The sequence below is a fragment of the Anopheles maculipalpis genome, chromosome 2RL, assembly GCF_943734695.1.
Source record: "Anopheles maculipalpis chromosome 2RL, idAnoMacuDA_375_x, whole genome shotgun sequence".
Classification (NCBI taxonomy): domain Eukaryota; kingdom Metazoa; phylum Arthropoda; class Insecta; order Diptera; family Culicidae; genus Anopheles; species Anopheles maculipalpis.
The window spans coordinates 90821330-90849234 of NC_064871.1; the positions used below are offsets into that span (position 1 = coordinate 90821330).

Genomic DNA, 27905 nt, shown 5'->3' on the forward strand with positions numbered 1-27905 from the left:
GAGAGAGAGAGAGAGAGAGAGAGAGAGAGACAGCCGGAACCATCGACTCGGCGACTCGTCGTCACACTCGGTACGCTGGTCCGGCACAGTGGCAGTTAGTCCATCGTTCGTTGAGAGGAGATTTAATTAAAATGAAATTAAATCTGTTCCAAAGTAATTCCCCATCCGGTCGAACGTCTGACGTCCGAACGACACGATGGGTGGTGGCAGCTTCCTCGGTGTCATGCTTTTCATGCGGTGTAGGAAGACGAAGGATGGTCCGGATAGAACGTAAGCATTGACAAGACAAGTCATCGCCTGGGACGCAACTGGAACATTTGAGAAATGGCTACGCGACGCAAAAGAAGTTTATTAATCATCAGTTATTTAGGTAGATGAAGCCAGTGGAGTGGCAAATAATTTGATCGTAATCTCCCCGGACTGAGTACCGTCGATAGACGGTGTGGTTGAGCATGGATTGCAATTGTCATCGTTGAGCCAATCCTTAAATCCGACTGTTTATATCTGATTGACACCGGTGAGAGTGTCTGTTTTAGTGCCAAAACACTACTGCACCATTGTTTGGGCATCCAATGAAAAGGGGATTAATGACACCAAGACATTATTACCGGTGCTTACGACCTCACCTGTCTTGTAATTACTTTCACATGCATGTTGCCACATGCATTAAGATCACATTACAAATTATCCTCAGCAAGCGCACCAGCCACTACTTCTTCTAGCCGAGCCACAGCTGTCACCGGGCGAAGAAGAGTTGAAAGACACATTGTGGCACGTGGCATTACCTTTCAGTCCCGCTTTTCCGCCGACGGTCATTAACAGCAATGTTTCTCCCAGCGTCTCGCCGCAGGGTGTAACGGACTAATGGAATGTAAGCAAATCACAAGCACTCCCGCCCGTGTTCTCTCTCACGCTCTCTTTTTCTTGCTGGTAGCTAGTGGAAAACTCCATGTGGCCAGAAGGTAAAACAGTTAGCAAATGTAAAATAGGTGGGTTATTCAAAAAAAAAAAATGCACATAAATTTTAGAAGCACCGAACAAAAGCTTCCGGAAGGTATGGGAGTCTTTTGCAAATTATCCTTTCAGTTTACACTCTATGGTTTATGTGTGCTTTAACAATTTTTTTCTCCTATTTTTCCTCTCTTTTTTTTCTCTATCTATCTCTCTCTTCGTTCTTCAATCCACCATAAGGTTGAAAAAGATACAATACATTAAGTAACTGCGTTTGCTGGGTTAGTTTGTGCTGTTTTTTTAATTAGTTTTTGTTCTTTTTGTGCGCAAGTTACTGCCAGCTCCCGGTAGCAAGCTTGTTCCCTTCCGGGTGTAAAAGCTTTTATTTATCACAAACCACCAGGTTCTGGACCAGTAGCTTGTACCGTGCAAACCGGACGACAACTTTGGGCCGGGTCTATCATACCAACTGACCAGTGGGGTCCAGTTGGGTGCAATTGGATTGCAACTTGAGCGAGTAAGCTGGTGAGGAAAGTTTGAGAAGAGAAGGGACGAAAAAAAAAACAAGTGACCACCTCTGTCTTTCAGGATAGATTAACCCATTTTATCTGTTTCCAGCGGTTTCCCGCAACCTTCAAGTGCAATGTTTTTCAACGCGACCAGACTACAGGAACAGACAGTCGCTGTCGTTGTTTATGGCGTTCGCCACTCGTGGCAGCCCAAAGACAAAAAAAAGGCCACTAATTCTGCTCCATACCAGGGGGTGATGGATGCAGTTTCTCTATCCTCAATCTCCCCAGCATCCTACTCGTACTTTGTGGCGAATTGAGCGAAGAATATTACTGAACGATATTTTGCTTGGATACGATTCGTTGTAGGGCCACTGTTTGATATAAATTGGATGTATCTGACTGTACACTACCTGATATTGAAGGGTACCAGGCACATCAGATCTGTATCGGCTCAGCGACTGAAAGGGTACAGCAAAAAAAAAATACTACTTTCACGAGAGACAGAGAGAGAAAGCGAGAAATAAAATTGGTCGATGTTGAACTGGGTGCCGAATAACGGGGCCAACAAAATTTGTTCCACTCAATCTATCTGCCGGTGCGGAATATGCTCCAGCTTCTTTCCGTACCGACATTCTACACTAGGGTTTCAGCGCAGGAAGAGGAAATGGATATCAGTTTCGTTTTCATTCTCCTAAGGTATGTGCAAAAAAGCAAACCTTTATGGACATACAGCGGGACAGGCACGCTCTCGGAGGGTTTTTATTTTTTTTATTTTCGAGGGAAATTGTCTGAGAAAATTCAGCCACTATTCAAACTGGATGCAAAGTGAACAGGTAGCTCGGTAGGATAGGTCGAGTTTGGGGCTTGGGAAATTGGATTTCTGTGGTCTTGCACCGGTCGAGCGCCGGTACTGATGAAACACCTTTCGGGCGTAGTTTAGAAGAAGCTTTCAGGGATGGGGAGATGGGAAAAAAAGAGAATCTGCATCTGCAGGAAAATTGTTCGCACATTTCTAAACGGCACTGGTGGTAGGATTCGAGCGACGATTGTGTTTAGATAGGAAACGATGGGCTTTGGGGTGCGCAGTTTGTTGGAAGCAGAAAGATGAAGATTTGCTGCAAATTGTTTCGAAACGTTATTTCGCTTGGGAAAGCTCTTCGGATGGGCTAGAAGGAGCTTTGCAAGGACACAGTGTTGTATTTTTAAAGAACTGGTGATTTGTTGGAAAACATTCATTTGAAACAATTGAACCGAATACAACAATTTGAATGATTTGCATTCTTAATAAGCTTTCAAAATCGGATTTTACCTAGCTTTGCGCAGTAACATTTTCTCTCCCTCTCTCTTACTCTCTCTCTCTCTCTCTCTCTCTCGCTCATAAAAATAACTGTGCAAATGTGGAGAAAAACGAAAATGGAATACATTTTCAATTTTCCCTTAATCAGCTTACTTAACAAAAATATGAAGTAAGCCGATGAAATGGTAACATGGAAAGCAAAAACTAGACACTGGTTTGCACACAAACAGGCGCAAAGCATAAGCAAATGGACAAAGTATTGCAAAAAAAAGCCAACACACGCTTCAAAAAGTTAGAAAAGGGTTCGGGTACGAGCACAAGCATCCGCTCCCACGCCAGATCCTGCTTTCTGTTTTGAGGGGAGGGATGTGATTTTTGTAGAAAAAAATAAGAAACAAAAAGACATGCAAAATAAAAACACTCTGCTCCGGTTCTGTCGAGCTTTGCTTTGACTTGTTTGTTCGGCCGGTACGTTTGGTTGCTGCTGGAAGGTTGTGCTGAAGATTACCTTTCAAACGCTGAAAAGAGCGCTGCTTATAGCTTCCGGTGCTGATGTCGTGAACAGTTGCTGCCGAATGAGTGAGCACAAACGGAGTAGTAAAGCATGAGCAAGAGATTTAAGGGTAGAAGGAATTAGCCAGCTAATTAGCTGAAGGGAGTTTTGTGCTGTCACTGGAATTGATATAAATAATCTATCATGGAGTATGGTTAAAGCCAGCTAATGCATATAAAAATGCGATTTTTTTTAGCATAAATCAATTGCGTTCAGTGGAAAATTTAAAAGCAAAAGCTAGAAAACATGTCGTAAGTTGTTTGGAATTTATCATGAATTTGATAAACATCGTGTTGTCAGATTTAAACCCTGGACCATTACATTTACATTTCTAACTCATTTGATATACTTCTATACCTTGCTCTTTTACTTATATAATTTTATACGTCCAAAGAACATATTCTCAACTCGAATAACAAATCAGGAATTTCACCTAAAATTATGAGGAATTTTGAATGACTTCGAATAATATTTATAAAGCGTACGCTTAATTTTCACCGCGCACACTACGTAGTATAAACAAAATTACCCGTGAGTTCGAAAAGAAGTACAGCAAATGAATCATAGGAATAAATTACTAAGAAAGACTTTGCAAATTTTTGCTTCAGGGTCAGCCATTTTTGTCTGCAAAGCACTTAAAATACTCTACGCTTAAATTCAATTTGTACTGTTAACGCTTTAAAAAGTAACCATCCAGCTGCCCGAAATATCACACCTTGCCCCGTGGTATCATAAGCTTTCATTAACATTCTACGCACAAGCTTGCATTACGAGAGCTAGCGAGAGAGAGAGAATGAGAGATGGAATCAGTCTCTTCTACCCCAACATTATGAAAGTTACCAAAAAATGCGATCCCTCTGACGCACGAAGCCCATTCGAAGTTGATCGAGAGCTGAGAAGCTGAAGATAGAAAGCTGTTAGATGAAATCGGACTGAAGCAAAAAAAAAAGAAAATAACGCAATGTTGATGTACGCTGCTGTATTTACTCTTCTGGCTTCTTCTGGCTACATATACTGCTTCTTTTACTTCTTGTCACAAACGAATGCCGGGCGGTCGGTTTGCAAAAACCGATGACACAAGCGGAACGACTGTAATCTTCGCTTCAAAAACCACACCACAGACCCATCTCGGGCGGAGCATTCTCGGAAGCGAGCATTTATTAGATTCCGGAATAAATTTATTCCATCCAAACGTGCAAACTGTTTTCTTCGAGGAAATCGAATTCGCGCGACGAATGCTGAGTCGTCGGTACTCGCCTTCTTACGTATACACTCGTGCACACGCCCCGTACGAACAGTTGCTGCTGGTCATTCGTTTTCGGACTCTTTTGTTTTTGTGCCGTACAACCGTACAATTGTTCATTCAATTTTCCCGTGTGGAACGATTTTCCTTTACACTCTACCTTTCGTTACCGTTCGGCTTTCGGGCCAGCTTGCAAGGTGTTGGATCGATTGTGGAATGTGATCCCTTAAACGCAAGGAACAAATTGACTTCGTTATGACGGTGTGAGGTGTCAGTGTGTGTGTGTGTGTGAGGTTGAGCACGGTCACTTGCGGGAAACAATGGCTAATGTTGGCCAGAGGATTACGATGTTTTATGATTACGCCTATGATTATGTTCTGTGTCTTTATCCTTCCTTTTCTTTGTGTGATTTCGAGGAAGCTCGATACGCTTTTGGGAGAGGACGAACATGACACGTGCTACCACAGCAAACGGGTCGGTGGTCGAATCGATAGTTGATGACACATTCCGAAATGGCTTAATAATAAGCCTCACAACAGCACGTGCGCGTGGTGTCAGGTTGTATGCTGCTGCGAAGAAAAAGTCGTCCTTGATGATGATATTAAATATATTTTCGTAATATTATAATTCAAATAAGAATTTCATTATTTTTCAACAGAATGATGAACGTACAGATCAAGAGAAATAAATTGAAATGAATTCATTACTTTTCTTCATCTAAAGGAAAACAATATTTACATGAAACTCAATTAAAAAATATTCAATGAATGGTAATAAGATATATTTGTTGTCCCAGCAAGCAATAACAAGCCCGAATCGAATAGGCTGCATAATACAATCGTACTAATCAATTAAGAATATTATAGCAGTATGATTTTTCACCGGCTGACCTTGCCGCTTTGCGGGTCGACACATAATGGAATTTCCATAAAATGAAATCAAGTCCATCGGTTGTCGATGCCCATTTCCTATACCTAACGTACCGAACGTTTCTATTTCGATTGGCCATATTTGCAAAAACCACAATGATACAAATTGTGTAAAATGTGTATGTGTGTGTGTGTGTATGTCGGTTTCGGATAAAACCCAATTTGTACGGGTTTCACCGGAGGTTTCCCGCAGAGCCGTAGGCGCTCTCTGTTGCGACCTTATTAAATGTGCATGTTCACAATCGAATCGAATTGACCAGAACTGTTTTTGCATGTCTAAAAGTGTGTGTTGGGGGGAGTGGGGGGGGGGGGGGTCGTCATTGTGGGCAAGCTCCATGGACGAGTCGAGTTGAATGGAGTGGTTTTGATTTGATTTTGCAACGGTGAAATGTTGTCCCTTGTTATGCCAAAGGGATGAATATGTTGAAGGAGAGTACAGCGCGCATGAAGCGTGCCAGGTAAGGTATGAATGATGAAAAGGTAATCATCATAGGGATGCATATGTAAAAGATCTGCTTAAACATGGTCTTTTTTTTTAGCTGAACCTTGGGGAGATTTGAAATGTTCAAATTTAAATGAAACAAGGTAAGGTAGGTCCTATTATTATCTTACCACTTTCATACCAAGCTTCTAAAATTATTCTAACCTTTGAAATAGACATTGCTCAAAATAATCATAAGTTCATGTGGTTTACATTTAGCAGACAATATTATTAAAAAATAGTTAGCCAACCCAGGGAAAATTTGAATACGAGAGAAGGAAAAGTAGGAATGGGAAAGCTGCTCCATAATTGAGTTAACTTGTAATCAAGATTGGATCAGATTGTGCATTCCGAAAAGAGACACCGATACGGCAGAGATGTGGGATGATAAAATAACCTAACTTGATCCGTATCAATGCTCGTATGTTGCTGCTAAACACCAGCCACCCAGTAACGTTTTGGCCTGTGGCGAGGACATAAAAACCAATTCAATTTCACCGACCCAAAACTACCAGTGTGTGTTTTGGTTTTTGGATAATCTTGTGTGGCCGTTTCGCTTTACTCCCCCCCCCCCCCCCCCCCCCGCCTCATCCCGCACACAGACACAGTTAGAACCCACATTTGCGTAATAGGGTTAGGTATGATTTTATTTTTCTACCACAAGCTAAACTTTCATTCATTTCATTCGATTTTTTTATCGGAAAATCAGAGTTAAATTCGACGTTTTAGATTTTTTTAATTTGCATGACATTGTTCTTTTGGGATGCAAAAAGCACAAAAGTTCCTCATCGATGGAGACGCCTAGCCGTTTGTAGTTTTATAGTGAGTTAATGGAGAACCACTAGGCGTGCTTCTAAACTAAAAAAAAAATCCTTAACTGAAAGTTTTTTTTTTGCAAAACTTTATTTACTCTTGCCAAGTTCCATAATTATCTGGACAAGATTCTTTTGAAGCGATGCATTCGCTTCCCTGCGCAGCAAGAAACGGGTCCAAAAATATAACTTTTTCTCTACGCATCGTTCCACCGGACAGGTTTGATACGTTTCATTCCTACCCCGTTTAAACAAAAAAAAAAACCCCCCCGTAACCAAAGGAATTCATTTTCTCTCCTAGTCAGAATCGTTGATTGGGTGATTTTTCATCATCGTTTACATACATTTTCTTTTCGGGGTTTCGTACGGTGCCGGAATGCCGTGTGTGTGTGCCTTTGGTTTGCCACAAATTGGGTTATGAAAGAAGCATTATAGAAAAGGTTCGAACTGGTTGGGACTGGAGCAAACTTGGGTATTGGAGATTGAACGGGTTGAATACAAAAAAAGAAAAGAGGAACACTAAGGCACGGCAGATGAAAGGCAATCTCAAAAATAGGAAACATCTCCGGGTTTGGAGCTAGGCCCTTAGTGTTCCGACAAAGTGAACGAAAATGGAGTGAACTGGAAAGCGAAAAAGGGACTATAAATTTGCATTAGATCGAAACCGTTTTAAGCTCGCACACCAGCTAACCTGGACGAGACGGCGAGCAAATAATCGGTTCCGTATTTGAACACGCACTATGTGGCTAGGTGTGTGTGCTACATCAATTTTCTGCACACGAAATTTGTAGCGGATTACCTTTGCCTCCATTTTCCAAGGGCTTTGAAAAGTCGGTACAAAGTCTGCGTTTTCTTTCTCTTTTCTTTCCTTCCTTCTCCCGCTCAAAGTTGATAAAAGCAGAAGAATAAGGTGTAGTTTTCCTGTTCCAAGAAAAACGTGACTGGTAAATTTGTTGATTGGTAATACGTGTCCCACAATGGGGGCTTTTATTTCGGCTCAATCGGTACGAAGCAAAATTGATTTTGATTGCACAATTCGCGTGCGGCAGAAGAGTTTTAGGAAAAAACAAATTTCCTCATGGGCTTCTTCCAGCAAAGCTAAAACAAACAGAGTCAAAACGGCTGACGTAATTTTCTAAGAAAAGATCAATATCAAGGATCAGTATTTGATCTAATGTTTTATCTGCTATGTACCAACAACACAAACAAGCGGCTCTTGATGCCAGAAGGCTAGTACCGAAGTGCGTACAAACACCACCATCCGCTTTTTGTTTGCAAAAGACAATTGTTGGTGTTTTTTTGAGCGTGAGGTTGCACAAGCTTTGATCGCGACATTCTTCGTTTATTTGCCCTCGCTCCAGCCTCGAAAATGTTTGTGATTGTTTCTGCTTATTGCATTTATGGCATGGTTTTTTTCCAACGGTGTGTATTTCGATGATCCTTCTCAAACATGGGCCCTCCAGTGCACCCTGTACATTGACAAATTGATGGCTCAACTCGGCGAAATGAAGACACAATGAGCTGCTGCCGTGTGGTTGTGTTTTTATTTTGCGAAAAAGGGCAAAGGGACTCCCAAAGCCTCCAAATATTTGTTTGCCTCATATCACCAGCATGGGTAGAGTCGTCAGAAGTCACACAACCTGTATCCGAGCCGGGCCTTTATAGCAACGGGAAGCAAGCCGAGTCAAACGATGGAAAGCAGCGTTGGTTGGTTCGATTTATTTGAATTGATTTATTTTGATTGTGAGCGATCAATAACAACGTGGGATGTCAATTTATCTTGCGAAATGGTAAACGACAGAGATTGTAGAGTCAACATTTTGGGAAAATAGCATAAATAAATAAAGATTTATCTTGAAACATTCCAACTAAAACACACATAATTTATCTCACCGTGGAACCTTGTACAGCAAACCAATGCACGAAACTCTGCTCGTATCAGCAAAAACTTTTCCAATCCATCTCTAATTTGCCGGCCCTTGCACCAGAATCGAATAAAGCATCGTACCGGCGTAAACTTGGCGGCAAAACTGATTTGCATAAACTTGGGCACATTCTTGCACATACCGAAATCGAAAATGCATTTTATTCCACCGGCTACGGTGACTCTTTCAGCTTCCGCGACATTTCCTTTCATTAGAAAGAACTCGAGCACGGCACCAGTAGTGGTGCTACAAATAAAAGGATGCCATTTTGCAGGCATCTTACTTTGCAAAACTTCCGGAGCCATTCTCTCTACTTCACTATCTCAGTGCGGGATGAGTTCTATTCGCTTGGCTTTCGGTTTTCGTTTTCGCCTCCCCCAAAGCACGGGAGCTGCGCTGGGAACAATTCTTATGGCGATAGAAACAATGAGTGTAGAAGTAAATAATGAAACAAAACAACAGCAAAACAAAACCAACCTCGAACGTATCTGCTTTCCTTTAAAAGAAACTGTCAAGCACTCCGTGTTTGCACACAGAACGAGGCACGACAACTTCCCTCGGGGCCTCAATTAAATCGGTTGCCCTGTCGCTCTCTCTCTCTCTCTCTCTCTCTGCTGGTGTTGGGGAAAAAACAAAACAAACCCCGAATGTGTGTGTGGGTGCATTTTTCTTCTTCACTTCGAATATCGTTTCGATTCCCCAAGAACACTTCCCAAAGAGTGGCAACAATTTTTGCCTTCGGTCCAGTCGTACGGTTCGTTTGTTTGTTTGTTTGTTTCTCTTTTTAATGAATTTCCCTCGCTATTTCCATTTTCCCTTTCTCTCTCTCTCTCTCTCTCTCTCCCATTCTCTCATCCCAGACGTACCACCAACGAGTCTCGATGGGGACCGGCCGGGCGGTAACGAATGTCCGGAAACTGTGCTGATCGAACCCGGCTGCGAGATTGTCAATCGGAAGTGCAAATGCTGGGACCGGATACGGCTGTGCAAAAGCAAGTCCATCAGCAAGTGGGATTTCAAAAACATGGAGGTAGGTGTGAAGTAAAAGCTGATGATGCTTGAACCTAGATATTGCTCTAACTTTTGCCATCGCTGTATCGCTTTTTTCCATTGCAGGAATGCCAGCTGAATATTGAAAATCTAGTGAAAACGGAGCTAGAGTTCGACGAGGACTATACGGCACCACCGAGAATAAGCTTTGGTGAGTAGTTGGAAGTGATGTAGTACAAAATGGAGCGAATAAACATTGTTAAACTTTGTATGGAGTTGTGAGCTGTATGCAATTCAAGGGTTGTTAATAGTTTTATGGATTTATTTTATTTATAATTAATAATGACGGTCCAGTGCCGTATTGTCAGTTTTATGGATATTATGAATAAAAGTTTTAACCTGAACCCGTAAATAGACGATTTAGAAAATGTTGTTCTAACCTTTAAATTTCTTCAAATTCCTTCGTGTAACTTATGGAAATCTCAAAGGATTCATTGCATTTGACGTTTAACGTTTAATCCTCTTGTCGCTTAAAATATTTTATCATAAGAGTGATGAGTAAGTTTTTGTGTGTTCAGCAGCTTAAATGCTGGTAACTCCTCGCACAACATTAATGCTAAAACCAGCCAAAGAAAATATTCTTTTAAAGAAAACCCCTAATCAATCATAGTCAATGTCAGATTTTTAAAAGAAAATCATGTGAAAAAATTTGCCTATAGTTATGTTACGCAGTGTTCTTCTCACGCTTCAGGGCTTCATCCGTAAGAAAATTATCAGCAATTGTTTTCGAATGGCACAGTGTACCGGTCCGATTCATTGCAATAATGTTTTCCACGTCATTAGTCAACAATAGTCAGCGTAAGGCTGATAAACTTCCACATCTTTTTCGACGGCCGATCCTCATTTCATATGTAATAGTTGTCTAATGCTAATAATATTTAATTTGCACTCCTTCCCTTACAGAATCGATCGTCACTAATCGAGGCAGAAGGAGAAAAAAGCTTTTTCAGGTAAGGTGCTTTATCATATAATTTTAATCTCCAGAGAAGGGAAATTCTATCAGTTAAATTACTTATTAAGATTGAAAATTCTCGCGGCTTCAATGAAAAGACTGAAGAAAGCTACAATAATAAATATAGTGTCCTTTTTTATGAATTTCAAAGAACAAACCTGTATTGTTTTCCGGGTACGTAAAAGGACACCAGTGCACGAGCAAAGTGTTTGACAGCCAGTGCATAATTCTGCCATTTGTGTTGCAATACCATTTTGGGACTAAATTAATACGCCCTTTCAAGTGCAGTGGCAAGATAAATTGGTCGTAATATTCCTGCGACTCTCCCTCTCCCAGCCAACCAAGACGGTACTAGATGGTGCTCATGTGATACTGATGCTAGATGGCGCTAGCTAGTAAAAGCAACTGTTTTGTTCCACTCAATGCAAAAATATTATGATCTACGATGAAGTATACATCCAAGGCAAAGGGAAACATTTTCTTCGTCCCATTTTCGAGTGTGCTATGTTGCACACGAACCGTGGCACACACACACAGACAAAAAAAATCCTAGCAAGAAATTTTCTAGTGAAACATTAATAATCTGAACGCTCCGTTTTTGTGAGCCAGTGTGCTGTTGCTACTGCTGTTGCTGCCCCAAATAGTTTCGCATATGATACGCGGCAGTCCGTACGCCTCGGCTAGCATTTTGCATTGCACTAGCCTCTTGTGCTTTCGGGCTTTTTTTGGCTTCCAGCTTTTGGAATGTTCCAAAAAACCTCCAGCTATTACTTTTGCTTTTCGCAAGGAATGCAGAACACTGCTGCTTCTCCTGGGGTTGAGGATTTCCCGCTTCTAATGGTACAATAACTATGCATTTTTCGGATGTTCTTTTTTCTCGCTCTTTATGCTCCAGCCAGTTCATTGTCAAGCCTACCGTGGTACAATGTTCGTGCATTCAGGCTGTTGCCTTTCGCTTCACAGAAAGGCGAGAAAAACAGACCACCGGAAAGGAGGTTTTTTTTTGGAGGTAAATCAGACTCTGGACTACTTCACCGAAAGTTGTGGATGGCGCGAAGGTTGGGATGGTTTAATATTCGTGCCATTTTTGGACGAAGAAACTAACTCTCGTCCGGGCTAGACTCTAGCCGGAGAAGTTCCGAGAACTAGGTGCTCTATATTATGAGCCATCCCGGAAGCAGCATCTTGACTTTTCCACTGCAACAACGGCAAACGATTCCTGCACGCTAGAAGAAGAAAAGGGAAACCTTTTTTACACAAAAAACTGCGAGTAGCTTTGATATGAATCTTGAACTCCTATTCAGCTTGTTGAGAAATTTGGCAGTTTCCAAGGTTCCGACCTGCTTAGCGGGTAACTTCTTCAAGGGTAGGACAAATTCACGATAATTTCATGAGGCATTTGTGCGACGTCAGTTGTAAAGTTATGCTCTCAAAATGCTTTATTGGATGTTATTTTATTCGTGCTTTTTTTTTTTGGTACTCTTGTGCGACTGAAAATGAAATTGTGGATCAGATAGAGGTGCTTTAAGGCACTTGTTTTCCTTGGATATGGTGGATACGGTTTTAAAGTTCCTAAAGATTTTTTGACACCCTAAAGCTTGCAAGACAAACTTTATGCGAATGTTATCTTGTATATGTGTAGTACTTACCCTACAACTCACTTTCTCTCTATAAAAGCTCTGCCCTTCAAATTCCTCCTATCGATCGAAGAGGAAATTGAAATAAGTTGACAGTTTACGTCCAGCACCATCAGCCGTAGAAAATCTAGCAAGAAACTTTCTACTAGCCACAAATCATGCCGCCTTTTCCATGTTGTGTAACTGCTTAAACAAACGTCCCCCTTCTTTCTTCCTCCCGAACGTTCCTCCCAGCAATAGCCAACGAAACGAGCTCAGAACCATCGATTAAGTGAGATCTGATCGATTATGGGGGAAGATTTATGGTTCCTGCCTGGACGCTTCAGGCTCCCGGGAAGGCGGCGGTCATAATCGTCGTTATCTTGGGTGTAATGTTGGGCTTCCCTGAAGTGTTGCCACTTACCCCCAACAGCATTAGCCGACGAGAGACGATCCCGGCCACGGTTATACTTCATAGCCGACATTTATCGGTGTGTCGTATCCCGCAAGGAGTCTTTTTAACGAGAGGTTTTCCAAAATGGCCTTGGGTGTGTGGTACGGACTGAGGGATTTAATCCCAACCGTTGGAAGTGAGTGTGCACTCCGTCTATGTAGGTGTGTGTGTGTGTGTGGGATCGCATCGTGCCCGAGCAAAACTCGTCAAAGTCTGTCTAAAGTTGTTTATCTTTACTTACACCACATTTGCAACCGTTAGTCTTTGATGTTGGGGGTTTTATCACAGTAGAAAGAGAATTTAAAATTAGCGTTCCGATGTTGGATCCGCATAAGTGTATTAAATTAATCATTTGGAAACACATTGTGTGAAGGTACACACATATGTATATGTGTGCGATATTAAAGTATCGTAGGATTATGAGCTTCCAATACAGTCTCATGTAAAAGCTGAGCCAGAAGAAGCTTGGAACTCACAAGTTAAAAGCTATGCACCGACGAATCAATTATAAAAATGAACCTGTCATGCTAGATGATACGTTTTATGTTTATTTTAAGACATTCTACCCAACAAACCAACTCCCATAAAAATAATAAATTCAAGTCACTTCGTTGCATCATACCATCTAGGAGCTACGTGCTCTAGCTGTGGTCGACCTTTCCCAAGATTAAGATACCAACAAGGAATCTCATCTCGGCGGGACTCTACTCTGGATGTCATTAACGCAGCAAGACTGTCAAGAAAATTGACTTGCAGCAGCATCATCACCCACTTCACTATCAGCAGTTTGTTTGGTGCTGCTCTTGAAGGAGGGCAAGTACAACAAAAAAAGCTAATCAACATCAAATGTGACTGAAGCGCCAACAGGCAACCGTGCAAGATACTTGTGTGGAAAGCAAAGGCGAAGAAAAAATTACACACACACACCTACATACACACACAGAAAACGGAAGCCAAAGATGCGTCTTGGAAGTAGATTAAGTTTTGTAATGAGTTGCCACTTGCAAAACGGGATGCGATGTGCATCCCTCAGCAGGGGAGAGAAAATAGATTACAAAGTTGGGGTTTTGGGTTTTCTTTTTTTTTTTGTTTGTTTTGCTTTGATGTAGCATCCACCATCGCTGGTAATTGACTTTCTTTCAACAGGAAAACTAGTGGAACTTATGTCAAAGATGTGCTGAAAGCTAACAATTTTTTTAACGATATGAGATCGTTCTCTTTATATTTGATTGTTTTGCCTCCCATATGAAGTTGGAAAATTATCATTAAACAAAAAAGTTATCTTTGGCAAATTCATTTAACAGCAAAATGATGCTCATTTACGGATGAATTACCTACGTCGATATTGGAATGGTTTTTAAATGTTTTCATGTTGAATAAAGCTGTTGCAAACTAGAGAGAATTCACTCTTAGGCATATCCGATAATTCGATTGGATAGTGGTAATTTTATAAAGCTTTTAAATGATGAACTGCTATAGACAACTGTAAGGTCTTTAGTTCAAATATCAATGGTATCAGAACTTGGCAAAATGGATTGTTTTCTAAAGGGACCTCGTCTACCATGAGACTATCATTTTCTACAAGGTTACGCCGTCATTGGGGCTTGTTACGCTCTGCTACGCCAAAAGCAAGACGTCTTAGCAATCTGGTCTCATAATCCAACGTCTAATCCCCCAAGAGACTTTGTAGCTGAGGTGTTATAGTAGGGTCCAAGAATCGTCTTTAAGACCTCATAATTCTAGAGACCTCTAACTCTAACAAGTTAAACCTCGTTACACCGCGTCACTAGAGGGATCCTCATCTTTGTGCAAGGGTCCTTATCACAATTCTTCTTCTTTTTGACTTAAAGGATGTGATTTAAACCCCGCAATAGCTTAATTATCCTCTAATTCCAACGGTCAAGACACTTCATCTTAGCAGAGACAGCAGAAGTGGCTAAAAAACGATAACGAAGTCGGTGAATTCAAAAGCCTTGCTGAGAAAAGCGATCCACTAACAGATTTTGCGGGAGACGTCGAAGAGGCTTAAACGTCAATATTAAGTCATCTTAACCCAGTAGAGATCCAAAAGATCTCAAGACTCATTTTATCCTTGATTTAGCTCTTATATACCATTATTAAATGTCGACGCTCCTTGTACTTTCATCCTTCACAAAGTATTGCTTGATGTGAATATGATTTCGTCATGTGTCCTACACCCTAAGGAAGGGCATTGGATATTCCATGCTTCCTTTCACCATTGACGCGTTGCTGAACTTCAGATAATTTAAGAAACAAAAAAAATACATTCACCGCATGGCACAAATTATTAATGAAGGTGCCGGATATTATAAGCGCCAGTTCCCGTTCCACGAATGAAGCCTGCGCCATGCTGCGAGACTGTTTGGTTTTGTACACATTTCTGCTTCTGTTTCTAGAAAGATTTTTTCCCCATTTTTCCTTTCGCACTCTCTTTTTCTATTTGATGTTTTCATTAGAAATCGATCAGAAATTTGCCCAGCCCACAGCCAGTGGAACATCGGGCAAACAACCAGCCGAGGTAAACGAATAGATATCATCAGTAGATAAAATAGCGGGCCACGAGCTTCAAGGTTTCTGCGCAATTCCTGTGTGGGTTGTTGACTGTTTGAGAAAATAAAAGGCCTGCCTTCGTGCCTTTCGCTGTGCCGTACGGCAGCCGATTTTAAAGAGGTAAGTCTCCATCAACGTGCACGCGTGTGTGTCGTCGTTGGAAGACTTGCGTCCCAATGCGTTGTGCGTTAATGTTTTATTCACTTTTTTTTAAAGGCAGCGTTCGATTTTCCATGCACGGCAGCGTCATGCTGATTGATGCTGATGGCGTTTCTCTTGCGCCGATAATAATCAATGTTTGATAACGGTAATGTTTATCGTGGCATAAGGACTAAAGAACTAAAAAAAAAGCGCATCCGTATCGAGGATGCCCTCGAATGGTTATGGTAATGTGTCGGAGCATATTAAAAGCCAACCGAAACTGGGGAGCACAATGGCCTTTCACGGTGCTTGAAGTTAATAATAATAATAATTAAAGTACTTTCAGCCACCATTCTCAAAAATGCTCCCCGTCGCCTGGTGTCGCTGTTTTCACCAAAAGCATAACCGAAGTAAAGTGATAATTAAGAGCCACACGTGCATGATGGGATAATGCGGTGCCGGCTTGTTGCCGGTATGCCTTGTTTGTTGTTGGGACTGTTGTTTGCTTTAATGTTGACGCTTGTCTGCAACTATTAATCGCGTGGGGTGTTTGAGTATCGATAAATACACCCTCGGTACGGCGTGGTATAGTCGAGCGTGGAGGGAGCAAAGAGTTCATCAGTAGCACTGAATCAGTTAGTAAATTGGTCTGCAACATGAACCACTTAAAAACCGATCAATACATCCGACGGTTGTGTTGGCACTGGATTGCTTTCTATAGGTGAAGTGTCTGGTAACTAGCCTAAGGGAAAAGATGGAATTAAAATTGGGAGATCTTGTAGCGATTTCGACTCTACTCGGAAGAACCTATTTAACATTTGTTTTGTTGAATAAAATTTGCGACCAATATGGTGTCAAGTAGTTTCTGATTCAAGCTGAAGCTCAAAACGTGTGTATTTTTACTTGCTATCAATTGTATTGATTTCCACGAGCAAAACTGATAAAAGAGGTACAACAAGAAATTAAATTTTCATTGCACACTTCAACCCCTTTCGACGTTCGGTTATCGGTTAAATATTCAATTTATTCGATGAACTGCACGCTACCGTACGGTTCGACCCCGGTGATCCACCGGTGATCGTTTGTTTAAACCCAACCCAGCGAGTTAAAGCTTTAAGGCAGGGTTTTAAAACTCTCCAGACGACAATCATGACAAAACCCCCGGTTACCCCGTAATCGAACGTATGAAGGAAAGCGACAAAAAAAAAAAACAGAAAGATCTTGGGTCAGGATTCTGGGTAATGTTGACCCACCGACCCATCGGGAGCAATTTCAGAACTCCGCCAGGGCTGCGCGTGGCCTTAAGCTGGTGTGTTGGTAGTTCGCGTTTCTTATCGTTTGTTGTTTGTTTGGCCATGAATTTTCCCCTTTTTTCATCATTTCTTTAGATTGGTCTGTTTTTGATTTGATGCCGGCATAACAATAGAGCAGGAAAAGAAAAAGGCTTCAGAGATCCTCAATCGGCCGTTACCCAAGAAATCAATAATTCAGATACGGTTTATTTGCCAATGGTACCGCTCGTTAGTTCATCTATAATTGATGGGGTAGAAAATACGTAGGGAGAGAAGATGAAAAAACCTTCAGAACGGTTGCGCTAAGGAAGATTTTTGTCCGTTTGTGGATTTGCTAAGTTTATTATTCGTGGGCAAGCTTGAGAATTTGTTTTTCCGAGTTTTCCACAGTCACGACGCTTCGCTCGACCAAACGCTTCTTCCCCATCGGCCAAAACACCTTAAAATCTCACGACGGTCATTAGAGAGCGCTTTGTTCCGTTGGTTTCAAAGAGAGAACGTTTCCGAAACCCCCAAATTGCAGCCCTTTTGTTGAAGTTTTTTTTTTTCAAAAGGCGAGTAAAATGAATTAATGTTTTCTGGTTTTCCCCCTCCCGATGGATGAAAAATTGTTTCATACAATTGCTCACACGAAAGGCTGTGCGTTGTGATGAGATCTTCACAACACGGCAAGAAGACTTAGCGTCGCTTTTGTGCCACACTCAGACACCGGGTGACCGGATCTGGAAAATCATTTTCAAACCATTTATCAACTCCAAACAAGCACGGCGCCCGGGGCTACTGTAAAGCATCTGCGAGCTTTTTCGGTGAAAGTGAAAACCTGTGAGCTGGTGTTCGTTCTCTCCCCGTTCTTGGCAAAGACACATTTCGGACAACGGTGTCAGGGTTGGGCCGCCCGCAAGTGCATCGCCGAAAAGAGGGACGAAATTTTACGCTTCGTTTGAGCGTTCCACTTTAGCCGTCGTCCCTCCGTGTGATGAATGGTGCGATGAGCGATGAGCTTTGCCGGAGGATTTTTTGAGGGGGAAAAGGGGTGGCTGTGGGGGTTCTTCTACACCGACCGACCGAGGTAAGAAAAATGCCCTAATGGAGTGAAACTGCTTGGCCATATCGTTTTGGGATCATTTTATGGCGTTTGATACGGTGAGCTGAATGTCAGACTGGGCTTCCCACCCCGTTTTCTTCTCAAGCAACCCCGGGTGCGTCTGGTGGAGTGGATTTATTTCTCTATCTTCTTGTGTGTGTGCTGTTTTCTTTTTCATCTCTTCTGATCTTTCAGTAGATTGCAGAAATTTCATGTACCCGAGCAGGGTGTAGGGAGAACATGAACACGAAAAAGCTTCGGCGCAGAACGAAATGAACTAAATTGAAGCAACGTGTTGGCCGGCTTTTTCTAAAGGATTGTGTCATTAAGATGGCCTTCGTTCGGTGATGGTCTGCTGCCTGGTGCGGACAACAGTGAAAAGCACCCAAAAAAAGATCGTTAGGTTAGCCTGCGAGACAGGATGTGTAGGATGTGATCAGTAGCAAATAATAGACGGCGGATGCGGTGGTTGGCCAAATGAACGTCAACGAATGAAATTCGGTTAAGGAAGGTCCAATATGGTCACTCAGCCAAAAATGGGATTATTAGTAGATGTTCTGCAAAAAAGATGCTTCATTTTTTGGTACATTTTCCCTTGAGTAAAATTATCCTTCAAGCTTGTTAAACTATGTTTCCAAGTGTATGTTTCTCAGTTCAAACATTTTATTTTATCCAAGTTTCCCTATGGAAAAGCTGTCCCTTGTAGCTTGTATTATTCACTTTGCTTCTCCATTGTGCATTCAACTGGCTTCGTAATCACCATAGACCATCACGTTGATTAAATTGTTTGACCAACTGTAAATGCATTTTTCGTGCCTTGTTACCGATTTTACAACAAGAATTAACTACAAAAAATTACGCCACACTCAGAAAACTGCATCATAAATTGTTGACAATTGCGCTCTTCATTGTTGTCGTGCACGGACGAACGAATACGGTGCCGCACAGTGCAGTTTTGTTCCTTTTCTGCTTGATGACACTACCTTGTATGAATGATTACCACTTAATCAGCATATTGTCGAGCGCATGCTACCTGCGATATTGTGCGGCCATCGAAATGTATTCATCATTTTATCAGCATCCACCATACCCGGACGTGGAAATTTTATCGGTGCAAATTTTTGCTGCATGAAGTAGTTTTCCATGGTTTCTATTCATTTCTTCCTTTCTGCAGTACTGAAGCGCGGTGAATAATTATGGAGGGCTTTCAGTAGGGAAAAATAATGCGTTGCTTTCTGATTTTTTACTTACACAAGCGAAATTTGTGTTATACTGTAGAGCTTTATGTAAAATAGTACACAGTTTTGAGCAATATCTGGAAAAAATCAGTATTTTATCATTGCATCAAGAAATCGATTGCGGAAGCTATTTTTATTCCCCTTGACCTTTCATCGTTGAAATCAAAACTGAAAAATAAACATTTATTAAATGAGACTTGGATTTTTTTTTTCAAACCGAGGATTTAAATTCCACGAAGAAAGCACAAAGAAATTTCTTCTCCCAGACGATGCTTGCGAAAAGTTAGCGAAACCATCTGTTCTTTCGCGGATTTAATTTCGGATAAGTTTTGTTTGTCGCAGCTAATAGTTACCGGTTGATTCGCTTTTGAAAATGGAGAGAGCGCAAAAAGCCTTTTCGCCCCCTATTTATTGTCTTTTGAGGAACAGTTGGTTCCCTTGCCATCACCACAACAACAATCTTTTGTGTGCCGCAATCCGCTCCTCCGACAAGTCGACTGTCGGAGGATTTACAAAAAAGTAAAACAATGTTCCAACATCCTCCCCCACCTTGACGGATGTCAAAACCGTGATCCTATCAGCATGTGTTGTCCTCGTTGTCGGTGCGCAGCGGCAAGATGCAAATTTTCGTTATCGGACGCTTTATTATTCCCTTCGCGGTTTTCAATGTTACCACGCGCACGATCTGATCCTCTCCGGGGTGAGTGTGTATGATGCGTGCTAGAGGCCAACGAGTAGTAGGTAAAGATTCGTCCATTAGTATCACCAACCTGCCGGTAAGTATGTTGTTGTTGTTGCTGCCCGGCCGTGTGTAACTTTTCTGCATCTCTTGTAGGTATTCGGTGGCCCAATGTTTCCAAAAACGTTGCACTAGCAGCTGCCACTTCTGAAGATCATCCAGGGTGCACGATTTCAGTTGAGTGTAGTCCGGCTCGGGAACAGCATGCATCGATGTGCCGATTAGAAAGTGTGCCGGTGTTAGTGCAGCTAGTTCGTCGGGATCATCGGATAGTGGTAACAATGGTCGGGAGTTCATTGCTGCCTCTATTTGTTGAAGCACGGTACAGTAGCCTTCGTAAGACAGCCTCGTGCCGCCTAGGTGCCGGTAGAGATGTCTTTTCGCGGTTTTGACTGCTGCTTCCCATAATCCACCGAAGTTTGGAGCTTTCGGTGGAGTGAAGTGCCACGTGATGCCCTTATTCGCACAATCAGCAACAATGACGTTCCGTTGTTGCTCGTCGTCGAACATCTGAAAAAGCTCCCTGAGCTCGCGTTCGGCTCCTTCAAAATTTTTACCGTTGTCGGAATGGATGTGGGACGGTAGGCCGCGGCGCGAAGTAAAACGTCGTAGTGCGGCTAAGAATCCTGCGGTTGTGAGGTCTCCCACGAGTTCAAGATGAACCGCCTTCGTGGTGAAACAAACAAATACGCACAGGTAGCTCTTAGTAGCTGCGGCCCTTCGATGCGCAGGCTTTAAGTAGAACGGTCCGGCGTAATCCACTCCAGTGATGGAGAAAGGCCGGCTCGGTGTAATGCGTGATGATGGGAGTTGACCAATGGGTTGCTGTGCCAATGCGGGATCTTGGCGAATACAGCGAAAGCAATTCCGCACGATGCTTTTCACCAGTCGACGTCCGTCTAGTGGCCAATACTGCTCTCTCATCTGGGATAGTAGAAGTCTTCCGCCAGCATGCATAAGTTGTTCGTGGTAATGTTCAGCCATGAGACGGGTAAACTTATGCTGTTTAGGAAGCACCACGGGATGTTTCGATTGGTACGGCAACTGCGAGAGCTTTAATCGTCCTCCCACTCGTATTACGCCCGTCTCGTCGATGAAGGGGCTTAACTTGCGTATTGATGACTGCTTCCATAAGGCTTCTCCCTTTGTCAAGTGCTTGATTTCGTGAGCGAAGGCATCCTGCTGTGCTAATCTGCAAAGCACAATTTTAGCTGCTTCCAAGTGTTCTGGCGTGATGCTTAGTGGTGCTACGTTGTGGTGTAATGATGGTTGTGTGCGCGCCTTCAGTTGAGTATTACGCGTAAAACGTACGCAGTACCCAATTATACGCACCAATCTAGAATACGACGATGAAATATCGAACCATGGATGAGTCGATGTGGAAGCGATATTTGCACTCACCTGCCGGATTTCTAGATCCACTCCGTCGATGGAATCAGGCTTTGAGCTGGGCCATGACGATGAAGGAAAAGCTAGCCAATCCGGACCAGAGCGCCACTGTCGACTTTTGATGAAATTCGCTGCCGACATGCCGCGAGAGACCAAATCGGCCGGATTGCTGGAACCAGGAACGTGTCGCCATTGCCGCGGATGAGAAAAGCGCTGCACTTCAGCAACACGATTCGCCACGAATGTTTTCCACGTATTGGGTGGAGATGCTATCCACTTCAGCGTTACAGTTGAATCTGACCAGAAGAAGGACTCGACGCAATCGATCTGCATCGCCTTCTGGACCCGGTGATGGAGATGGGCTCCCAAAACAGCTGCGTTGAGTTCGAGCCTCGGCAATGTGACGCGTTTAAGAGGTGCTACTCGGGACTTCGATGCTAGTAAGCTGATCCGTATTTCTCCTTCCTCGTTTTCACAACGCGCGTAGATACAGGCTCCGTAGGCTGCTTCGGAGGCATCGGTGAACGTGTGGAGCTCTACTTGTGAATTAGGTAAAAGAACATGACGATTAGTTTTATACGTAGCTAGAGATTGCCATTCATCACTAATCGTTGTCCATTTGTTGTAGATCTGTTCGGGAACGGGATCATCCCAGCCGGATTTTAGCAGCCATAATTCCTGCATTAGCAACTTTGCACGGACCAATACAGGTGCAATCAACCCAAGCGGATCATACATCTTCGCGATGCCTGATAGTATGGATCGCTTCGTTGAGGATGTTGATTCAACACAAACGTTCGAATCAAAACACAGCTCATCAGATTCTGGTTGCCAGGAGATACCGAGTGTTTTCACCGTTTCATTGGGAGTGAACTGCAACGATGACTGGGTGCCGATCTGATCAGCACTTAAACCGCTGAGAACGCCTAGATGATTCGATGTCCACTTGCGCAATTCGAATCCACCTTTCGCAAGCAGATCCGATAGCTCCTGGCGAAGACGGACAGTATCTTCTACTGTATTGGCACCACCAATGAAATCATCTACATAAAAGTTTCGTTTCAGGGCAGCTTGTGCATGCGAATAGTGAGCACCTTCATCATCTGCGAGCTGAAGCAAGGTGCGCGTAGCTAGGAACGATGAAGGCGAAAGTCCATACGTAACGGTGTTGAGTTCGAAAATCTGCATCGGGGCTTGTGGTGAAAAACGGAAAAAGATTCGAACCAATCGACGATCATCAGGATGCAACAAGATTTGTCGATACATTTTCGCTATGTCACCCACAAGCGCAACCTTGTAAGTACGGAATCGTAAGATTATGTCCAGCAGATCGTCTTGCACGATAGGACCGGTGCATAATATCTCGTTCAATGAATAACCAGAATTCATTTTTGCAGATCCATCGAACACTACTCTCAGTTTCGTTGTTGAGCTGGATGATTTAAAAACGGGATGATGTGGTAAATAGTAGGCCTGTTCCTCTTCTCTACCAACATTTATCGGCGACATGTGACCGAGATTCAAATACTCCTTCATGAATTGATGATAGTCCGCTTTTAGTTGTGGATCGCGTTCCAGCCTCCTTTCCAGCAATTCGAAGCGTCTCAATGCTGTTGCCTTGGACTGGCCGAACTTCACGTTAAAGTCAGGCTGTCGAGGTAAACGGACGATATACCGACCCGAATCGTCGCGTTGGGTGGTTTCTTTAAAAAGTGTTTCGCATAGTTGCTCTTCAGGTGAATAGCAATCTCTAACCTGCAACTCTTCTACATTCCAGAATCGTTCGAGCGATTCCTCTAGAGTGCTCATGCAAACGATGGATGTTGCATTCGAGTTTTCCTCAGCAGGATTCAAAGACGATGCTGAGCCGCTCACGACCCATCCGAACACACTTTCGATGAGGACGGGAAGCCCTGACGAGATTTTATGTTGTGCCCCACTTTGAAAGAATTCGTGGTAATGCCGGGCACCGAGGATGAGATCTAACGGTGCCGACTTATGGAATTGGGGGTCAGCAAGCATAAAATTCGAGGGTATTTGCCAATCATTTGCGTTCACGTCATGTGCTGGCAGATTCCCTATCAAGTTGTCTACTATCAAAAAGTCGGCGCTCAACTCATACGGGCTCGTTCGTGATGAAATGTTGGCACGCGCCGATTTTGTCACCGGGGTGTTCGAATTTCCCGCTCCGATAAGTGCGATGTTAATCGCATCGCATTTAAGCGCTAATCTATGAGCAAGCCGGCGGCTCATAAGATCAGGCTGAGACGCACTATCTAAAAGTGCTCGCGCAGGATGAGCGACACCGTGCGCGTCAACTATCCGAACTACGGCAGTTTGGAGAAAAACGTGATCGTACGTTTGCTTGCTCGCGTGTGCTGCTACGTAGTGTGCTTGTGTATTCGCCATGTGATCGTTAGTGCTGTGTGGTGCATTTACGGGAGCATTTCGCGCAGCTGGCGTGGTGGGTGCAGTGGGAAATGTGCCGTGTGAAACTTGTGCGTGTAGTAGTGTGTGGTGCGCTAAATGGCAGTGTCGACACTTGTATTGCGAGGAGCAATCACGCGCTCGGTGATTGTCCCGCAAGCAATTTAGGCAAATTCGTGTGTCTAAAGCTGTTCGGTATCGTTGTGCAGGATCCATAGCAAGGAATCGCTGGCATCGCGTAACGGCGTGAGGCATATTGCATACAGGGCAATTGTGAGGTTCTCTATCGGCGGTCGCAAAGCTCGTAGCGCGCAGTAAATTTGGACGTCGCGTGTGTGTGATAGGCTCCGCGAGTGACGTATCTGGTTTGTTTACTAACAATGTTTCGAGTACTCGCATTCGACGTTGTAAGAAAATTACAAGATTCTCGTAGCTTGGATTTTCGTCATTGGAAGCGTGCTCTTCCCAATCACGGAGCGTGATTGTTGGCAGCTTGGTGCACAATAAATGCTCCAAAATACTGCTCCAAGCGTCAGTATCTTCACCCAAGTGGTGAAGCGTATTTTTGTGGCGCTCAAATTCGTCAACCAGCTGATGAAGGGTCAACGCACCTTCGTACCTGATCGGCTTCATGCTAAACATGGCCTGCAGGTGACGCTTTTTTAGCAAATATTCATTGGAATATCTTGCAGTGATCATTTTCCAAGCTTGGTCATAATTTGCCGCACTTATTGTAATCGCCTCGATAACTTGCGCCGCTTCACCCTTCAGCGCTGCACGCAAGTAGTGAAATTTTTGTATGGCGGGCAAATCTACGTTGTCGTGTATAAGACACTCGAAAGTGTCCCTAAAGGTCAACCATTGCATGTAGTCACCATTGAATTCCGGGAGTGTGATGGTGGGCAATTTTATTCCCTGCAGGGAGCTGTTGCCAGCCTTTTGCTGCGCGGCCTCATTACGCGAAATTTCCTTCATTTTCGCTTTCAATTCGCCTTCCACGTAGATTAAGCGTGGCTCGAAATCCTGCCTCAACGCGTCGTTATGCTCGGATTCTTCAACAGTGGTTGATGCATCTTCCAGCTGTTGTTGAATGTTCTCCAAATCGTTGGCCAACTGCTGGACTTTATTAAGTCGTATTTCCACGGCATTGGAGTCTCGCTCGGGATCAAATTCCCGTAAAAACTGTTCGTGTCGCACCAAAGTAGTGAGCAAAATCGTCCTTCGTGAAGCCAAAATTGTTTGAGTGGGCATTTTGTTAAACGGTGCGAAAGTTGCGTACTCGAGTGTAGTGTACAAAAATGCGAGCTAAATACCGAAATGCGCGCGCGTGGATTATGCTAAACTTATCGAAAAAATCGCGAGTATTCGGGTTGTAAATATCCTGGTCACGGCACCAATGTTCTTTCGCGGATTTAATTTCGGATAAGTTTTGTTTGTCGCAGCTAATAGTTACCGGTTGATTCGCTTTTGAAAATGGAGAGAGCGCAAAAAGCCTTTTCGCCCCCTATTTATTGTCTTTTGAGGAACAGTTGGTTCCCTTGCCATCACCACAACAACAATCTTTTGTGTGCCGCAATCCGCTCCTCCGACAAGTCGACTGTCGGAGGATTTACAAAAAAGTAAAACAATGTTCCAACACCATCGTTTGCGGTTATGATGGTGAATCTTCTTATCGCGTCGCTTTTCGGTCGAATGTTTCTTCCACGCTTGTGGGACGTATCATTGGAGTTTCTTTAAGAAGATACGCGTTTTTTTTCTGTTTGTAATTCCTGCTACCCTCACTCAGTGGGTGTGGGTGGAAAAAACCATTTTGAAGCCGTCAAAAAAGTTTTCCACTTGCTCACTTGAGCGACGGTGACAGCCCTTGACTTTTGCAACACGGGTCTTTGATTTAGCGCACTGGAAAGCGCTTGGACACGGCCAAGATGTTTACGATGAGTACGAATAGCAGAAGAAGAAGGAGAAAAAAGAAGCAGGGTGCAAGGGCAGGAATGAAATAGTAATTCAGAGATAGAAGTGACATTAAATTTAATTTTCCCCGCCTGGTTCGAGGTTGTGTGCGCTTGATGAAATTAATAAAATTAATTGGTATCCAACTTTGTCTTGTTCCAACTGTTGGATGCAATGAAAAGTGATTAGCCTAAATCACCATTTTGCAGGCGGGATGAATGATATATTTCTTAAACATATAACAGTTTAGTATTGTGATTTTGCATCATTTCAGATAAAAAAGCATAATTTGCAGCATAGTATAAACTAAACAGCACAAGCTGATTCAAGGCATGCAACTGATTAACCCAGTTTAAGAACCAGTTTTGGTCCACTTACTTTTCACTCCCTCCTTTTCGTTCTCTTTGCGATCGAACCTCTTACTAAAAACCGCTTTATTTTCATACTCAAAAAGTGCACTTCGTAAGCTTACGTGCGCGTTCGAGAACACATCTACCTCTCCAGCGCCTTATGCCATAATTTGCATCGGGAATTAGATTTTCCTCCTTCGCAGCGGTGAAACTCTAACAGCACCAAAAGAACGTAATTTCACCAACCTGAATAGCACCGGATAGCGAAAGGGTTTTGAAACCAAATGCATTTAAGACAAGACTTAGGGCTGTGGATTATGGAAATGGAATGTGCCTTCCAGAATTGAGGCCAACGAAGGTTTTTTTTTCTTTTTCAAGAGCCAACAACGACGGAGGAGTGTGTTGGATGGTAAGTTAATTAAATTTTCCCTCCTGAAAACACGTGCACGTGCCTGCAATTTATGCATTACATCGTCTAGACAAATTGTAACAAGCGTAGCCGCGGTGCAAGCATTTCCTGCGAATGATCTTCTTAATCGGGTTAGAAAAGATTTTTAATCTTAATCTTGAAATTGATGCATACGGCAGGGCAAAAGAATCATTTTATTAAGTTTCAATTGGTGTTACTACATTCAATTGTAGAAAACACCCTTGCGCAACAAACCATACTGGCTTGCAAATGTGCAAGACGATGCTTGTTTATGCTTAGAAATATATTGCTTGAAAAGTAAGTAGAATCTAGTGCATAATATTGAATGAATGTAATTTAAAAGGAAAGCATTTAAATGAACCTAATTGAACGCATTTGGGTGCGGTAATTATTAGCATTTAATTCTTTTTGTACAGCTTTCAATAAAGTCACATTAACTGCCATTTTATTCACTATGTTTACTTAAGCTGTATGAGTGTTTATTGCAGAGATTATCTACTCGAAAGAGTGTGTATAAACATGCTTAGTAGATAATACTATCATCAGATTCGGGTGGAGTAGAGTGCGTTGCTACCACTTGAGTTAACGAGAGTAAGCAAACAAAATCCGATCATCCAATTAAATGCACGAGGGCAAAAACGCCACTGCAGATCATCGCTGCTTGTAGGCTGTTTGTAATTTAATTTCATTGCTGCTGTGTAAAACACTACTTGAGCAAGATTTCGCTTTCTTAAGGGTGGGCAGTAAGCGAATAATGTCTGCTAAAAAATAAGTACAAAATATTTTTTTTTTCTATAAGTTCTATAAATAATTTTGTAAATGCTTAAAGCAATTTTTAAGGTTCTTCTACATTATTTCGCAGCTCAAAAAAAATCTGTGCATTTTATTGCTTAGCGAATTTGAAATAATAATTCTCCTTAAGCATTAAACCACCCCATAGTGCTCCCCACCTATGCGCACGCTATCCCGCTCAGTGGTATGCGTGTCATACTTAGCCTTCCCCTTTCGGAGAGACGATCATGTTGCGTTGCGTGCCATCGGTAGAAACGAGAGGGCCAACAACACGAAACCCATTCGTTCGTCTCTTTCCGTCCGCTTGTCCCTCGCCGAACGGGGTCCGGCAGTTAAAACGAGAGCGTAACACGGCGTGAGCATAAACGAAACGCTTCCCGCTCGCGCATACACACACGCATCGAACGCTTGGCCGGTTCGGATGCAGGCAACGCACCGATTTTCGTTCAGTCCGGTACTACGCGTACAGTGCAGAAGAAGGCACGTTGTGCAACGGAACCGTTTTAGCGTCAAGAGCGCCGCACCAGACAAGAACAAAAAAACAAGTTTCAAAAACTTTCAAATCCTTTTCCACGTGTAACGGACGGTGGTTCGTGTGTGGTTCCGAGTTCTGATATTGTTTCTTGCGAGTGGGTTATTTCTTATTGTTACCAAAAGCCTTTTTTTTCTTGTGAGGCTACAATCTTTGGCCAAAACCACGCGCGTTTGTTTTGTGCGAAAAGGTGTT

The 27905-nt window shown here is 42.9% G+C and overlaps 4 protein-coding genes across 5 annotated transcripts in view; 2 read left to right on the forward strand and 2 right to left on the reverse strand.

Annotated features, from left to right (window-relative positions):
• The window catches only part of LOC126568629 (protein anon-73B1), a 793767-nt gene that overhangs the window by 250636 nt on the left and 515226 nt on the right, over positions 1–27905 (reverse strand). The gene's annotated exons all lie outside the window — the stretch shown is intronic.
• LOC126568321 (phosphotriesterase-related protein) overlaps positions 1–27905 on the forward strand; it is a 293797-nt gene that overhangs the window by 87765 nt on the left and 178127 nt on the right. The window lies entirely within an intron of this gene.
• LOC126568229 (homeobox protein SIX3) overlaps positions 1–27905 on the reverse strand; it is a 198274-nt gene that overhangs the window by 17742 nt on the left and 152627 nt on the right. The gene's annotated exons all lie outside the window — the stretch shown is intronic.
• Positions 1–27905, forward strand: part of LOC126568472 (cysteine-rich motor neuron 1 protein) — a 40672-nt gene that overhangs the window by 8052 nt on the left and 4715 nt on the right. The window contains exons 3-5 of the mRNA XM_050224957.1: positions 9564–9733; positions 9820–9904; positions 10657–10703. Of these exons, the coding sequence (XP_050080914.1) occupies positions 9564–9733; positions 9820–9904; positions 10657–10703 (302 nt within the window). The remainder of the gene's footprint in view (positions 1–9563; positions 9734–9819; positions 9905–10656; positions 10704–27905) is intronic.